Here is a 5,318-nt window from a genome sequence, read left to right on the forward strand (position 1 = left end):
CACCTCATTTGCCATACCATAAATACACGACTAGTATAAAGGTATGATTTCCCTATGGTCATCTTCAAGTCATTGAAGGCTAAACGTAGCCTTTGATTATGATTTCGCTCTTCAAAAATTAATATTTTCAAAATTACTTTAGTACTATATTTTTCACCTTCATCCATGCAAAGCTATATTTTATTCACTTTCATTTTACTTCTTTTGGCCAAACTTAGCATGCCTGGAGCTACATGTATATTACCTAAGGCAAACTTAGTCTAATTCTTTTGCCCCATTCTCTTTGGCCTTCTAGTTGGAGATTGACTTTGTAAATTTTAGGGATGCGACTTATTCCTGTGCGAAATGTAAAAAGTGTGCAAAAATCACTCCAATTGAAATTAAAAGTTTAAAATGGAGATGATATCATTATCCATGGGACAACAGGACAATCAGGGCCGTCCATATATGGAAGGTGGAACCCACCACCTGCTCCATTACGTCATGGGCTCATATCCATGTCGATGGACACGAAGGACCATGACGAAGTCCAGGTGCCAAGCTCCACCCCCTCTAGGGTTTGGCCTTCAACCGTCTACATACCTTTTTACATGCCATGCACTACTGTACTAGCAACAATCTAGTACATCTACCCTAAAAGCTGAAGGAAGGAAGACCAACTAGGACAGACAGGGAAATGGAGACTTAACCAAACTAAATCTAGGGCTTACGTTTCTTATTACAACACTAGGGCAGTAGTCGTACGGAATAATCCGACGGTGGAGAAGGAGATATGAGACTGACGTAGGCCGACAACCATCATGATTGCCTCCTTTCTTTGATATGACGAGCCTTAATTGTCATGTCGATTAAGATCCACTGCATGGCCTACAGTCGAGATCTGAACAGACATCCTGGAACCGTCTCGAGGTGGGTCGAAACACACCGGCAGCACGTCCTCTGATGCACAAGGAAACCTCATCGTCTCGAAATGACTTACCAGCTCCTTCTTGCCCTGATCACCAATTACGTCGTAATTAATCACCACTAACACCATTGTATCTTTCATTATATTTTGCTATATAAATTTATTTTCCAAAATCAAAAATCATACATTAATGAATCAATTGAAAATTTGCAACGTAATTATAAAAAAATAAAAAAGAAAAAGAAAATTTGCAACGTAATTGTATAAACCACTAAAATTTTGAACAATTAACACATGACAGTTCTTCCATGAATGAAAATTTTCATTACTAATCCGCTCCTACATTCGACTGGGTCATAACCCCTGAAGTTATAAGACTGATATGAAATGCTAGCTAATTGCAATGTATAAATGAGGAAGTAGATACAACTAGTACACTTCGTATCCATATTCAAGATACTGTTGGATTTTTCACGGAAGAAAGTCATCCCTTCAATTCAACACAAAAATGGTAGGATGTGGAGAATATGGAGATTACATGTTTCGTTCATGAATAATCCGTTTGCTATCTTCAACTTGAATAAAGTTTCAACTTTCAAGCTTGCAATGATTTCTTGCTTCAAGACGAATTGAATTTAATGACTTTCTCCAATCCAATTTAATTCTATAAACACCCGTTTTAAAATCAATCAAGGCTATAAATTGAAGGGATACATCAGTTATACATTGAATCTAGAGCGACTGCTCCAATCTAATTAGAGACATGAAACTAAAGTTTATATGTTTAATATTAATTAAGCCCATACCTGGATTTTGGCGTAGGCAATTTCACGTTTCTTTGAAGAGTAGAAAAGATCCCAAGTCTTCCCACCAGTCCCTTCAGAAAATTTCCAGACTGCCTTGCTGTTGGTGAAGTTGACGAACGCATACCCTTTGTTAAACCCAGTACTGTGTACATATATATGTGCCTCAATTAGATCAAAATCATCTAAATTACCAGTACTTATCTTCATTAATTATATTTTGATTTAGAAACAAAGCTCAAAAAATAAGTTATCAGACATTAATTAATTGGAATGTGAAGTAGGGTAGTAAGTACAACTCACTTAAAGTCTATAGGCAGATATAAGAAATCATAGGATGAAATCTCATCTCCTAATTCAAGTTTATCATTCTCCTCAGCGCAATGGGCATCCAGAAACGCCATCAGCATATCCCGGCTTTGATTCACAGAATCCCAAATTGAACCAAATATCATTAGATAACAGCACATGCATGATGCATATATATACATGCACCAATTAGATGAACTCAAGAACGCAATTATCAACCAAAATCTCAAAACCAAGAAACAAAGCTTTAAAAAAATTGAACAACTAATCCAGTAACAATAGAAAATAAAGATTGAACCGCTAGTATGTTTCTCATTAATAACAAAAGCATCAGTATAGAAACAAAACCCGGTTGATAATTATCAATCAAACATTATAAATCCGACAAGTTAAAACCCAGATAAGCAAAATCATGCAACCTATGGGGACATCATACATATAAACATACGTGTATTTGTTTGGGATATTTCTGATCATGACGGCTGTATTTTCTCCATGTTCTTCCACATGCAAAACATCCGCGTAACTTTTGGTCTTCACCTTCTTCGGCATAGAGAAATTATTTAAGTATTCCACACGGAGATCATTACATCCCTTCCAATTAATAGTTCCAAATTTATCGTCAGATATCCTATAGCTGCCGCGAACCCTTGGCTTCCACTCCTTTCTCTTCTCGAACTTACCCTTTTGCTTTTTACCATCGATACTACTCCCTAGACCTCCATAACTGGAGGTGGACCTTCTTCCCCTAACTAGCCGTGTGGGCCGAGGAACCGTCGTCTTCTGGTTTTCGACCCCATCATTGCCATAGCTTTTCTGCTGCAGTTTTTCAGGCACTTGAGGTCCTTGTGCAAAGTGATGAGAGGGTAGGGTTTGAGCAGTGGGAACAGAGGTATTGAAGAAAACGGTAGTGGCAATTTGATGGGAGTATGAAGAATAATAGTAGCTAGGGTTTAGAGGTGGCGGTGGGGGGCAATAGGAGGAGGGGAAGTACTCGGGTGCAAAAGGGTTCAACCGTTTGAGCCCTTCTGTAATTTCAGCGGCCATGGAAGGTGAAAGGGGCGGGTTTAGAAGCTTTTGGGAGAGAGAGAGAGAGAGAGAGAGAGAGAGAGAGAGAGAGAGAGCGATTTTGGCAAAAGGAGCAAGACAGAGCGTTTCCTTTTTTGGCAATTGATTTGTATAGATTCGAAGATTTCACTTAAGGAGCCCTTCCCAGTTGTTTATGAGCTAATGTCGAACATGATTACGAAATATCTGTGTTTGATTCTTTCCTCTAATTGATTGTGTTTCATGCCTTTTTTTTTTTTTTTTGGGCAAGAATAATGTTTAGATTATGTCTAGAAAATCTCTTTGAAGATGAAGTTAATCAATGGTTAACTTAATTATAACGCAATAACCATCAACAAGTTAATAGTTCTATTATATGTATGATTTGTCTTCTGGAAATTAGACTTGAAGAGTCAATTTGATAATTATTTTGTTATAAATTTATTAAATACAAAAATACAAGAAAAAGACAAATAGAGGAGAAAATTTTCATAATATAACTGAAGAGATACGAAAAATATATCATTTTCTTTGCTTATATTAAGACATACGAAATACCACATGACTATCTGGCACTTGAAAAAATAACTCAAGCTAGAGATAGAAAAGGATTTTGAAGAATTGGTGATCGAATGTACAACACGAAAACCAAAATCTGAAATTGAAAATTTGACAAAAAAAACTAAATATGGACAACAATTTTAAGGAGGTTTTCTTTAATTCATCGAGCCTTCTACCAACAATAACAATAAAAAAATTATCTTAAGCGTTTTCCAATGACAATTTCTACATGGCATGGCGTGAAATCAAAGTGGCTGCTGCTAAATTTGACAACTTGAAATCTATTTTTAGTGACTAATAATTTTTTATTATTTTTTGTTCTAAAAATAATTATTACAATTATAAAAATAAATAATGCAATAAATGATCATTTAAATTTGACATATTAGGTGGAGAACAAAATTTTAAAAATGATCAAAGTACCACATAAACGTTCAAATTTAAATTTTATGTTTAAAATTGGATATCTCCTTTAGACCATCTCCAACTCTTGCGTTAAACCTAAATTTTTTACCCCCGGAAATTTAGATTTTGACCTATAAACAACTTTTCTTCTCCAACTCTTATGGGTTAAGTTTTTAGCCCGAGATTATTAAAGAAAGAATTTAGGATAATTTCTTTCTTAAAGTAACTTTAAAAAAAAAAATTATGTAGACTATCGTAATTTAATTTTACGAACATTTTAACCTAAAAATATTTAGATTCCGATAAATATTGAAAAATCACTAAATTGACACCATGAAACTCGTGGAACACTACGAAAGAATATGAAACACATAAAAAAAATTTTAATTACTTTAACCGTTGGATTTGATCAAATTAGATCTTAATCGTTGGATTCAATGAATTTGTAAATATAAAACCAAAAAAAATATACATATATGGTGGGTCAGCCCCACTAATTCAGGAGAAATTTTTAGTTGTGATGGGAATATAAGTGGTACACCACGTGTTTTAATATGAGTGGTGGGAAATTTTATTTTCTAAGTTATTAATTTTTTAGCACATATATCCCACCATTTATAGTGATACGTGATGTACCATCTCATGTACTGGTCGCACTGAAAAATCTCTCATAATCCAGGAGGAATCATAGGCTAAATTTGCCCCATAAATGAGTTTTGAGTTTTAACAAATATTTGCCCCAAGAGTTAGAGCAAGTTGGGATAAGTTTAGAACCTAAATTTGAATTTTACTCCAAGGGTTGGAGATGGTCTTAGAGATAATCTAAGCCATCCAAAAAACGGACTTTTTGTATATATCTTGAATTTCTGTACAAAGTGTCTATAATCAAATTGATATATAAAAATAACATTTTGCTCACCTGTTGGGGTTAAAGAAGGTTCCAAGGGTTAGAAATGTTCACCGATAAGTTATTAGGCCATCTCCAACCAAATGGTCTAGAGAGCTAGAGAGCCGAAAATAGCCTGAAAATCGTCTCCAATCGAGGCTTAGGCCAAAGGGCTTATGGAATCTGAGAGAGCCCCACGGAATCTGAAAGGGCTAAAGGGTCAAAGGGCTGGAGGGCTGGTTACATGCAGCCAGCTCGGGGCTGGCCAGAAAAAACCTTAATCTTGTCGGTTATAACCAATAGGAATACTTAAAAATAAATTTGAATCCAACGGCTAGCTGGCGCCGGTTATCGTTGGATTTTTTTTTTATGGTTTTTTGGCCTTTTTTTTTTTTAATTC

The 5,318-nt window shown here is 35.4% G+C and overlaps 1 protein-coding gene across 1 annotated transcript; it reads right to left on the reverse strand.

Annotated features, from left to right (window-relative positions):
• Positions 1–832: 832 nt before the first annotated feature.
• On the reverse strand, positions 833–3,066 carry LOC137728114 (protein terminal ear1 homolog). The gene is made up of 3 exons (XM_068466995.1): positions 2,468–3,066; positions 1,714–1,855; positions 833–1,057 (listed from the first exon to the last, which is right to left on the reverse strand). The coding sequence occupies exons 1-3, from the start codon at positions 3,064–3,066 to the stop codon at positions 833–835; spliced, it is 966 nt and encodes a 321-aa protein (XP_068323096.1).
• Positions 3,067–5,318: the final 2,252 nt, after the last annotated feature.

The sequence above is a fragment of the Pyrus communis genome, chromosome 3 (assembly GCF_963583255.1).
Source record: "Pyrus communis chromosome 3, drPyrComm1.1, whole genome shotgun sequence".
NCBI classification, from domain to species: domain Eukaryota; kingdom Viridiplantae; phylum Streptophyta; class Magnoliopsida; order Rosales; family Rosaceae; genus Pyrus; species Pyrus communis.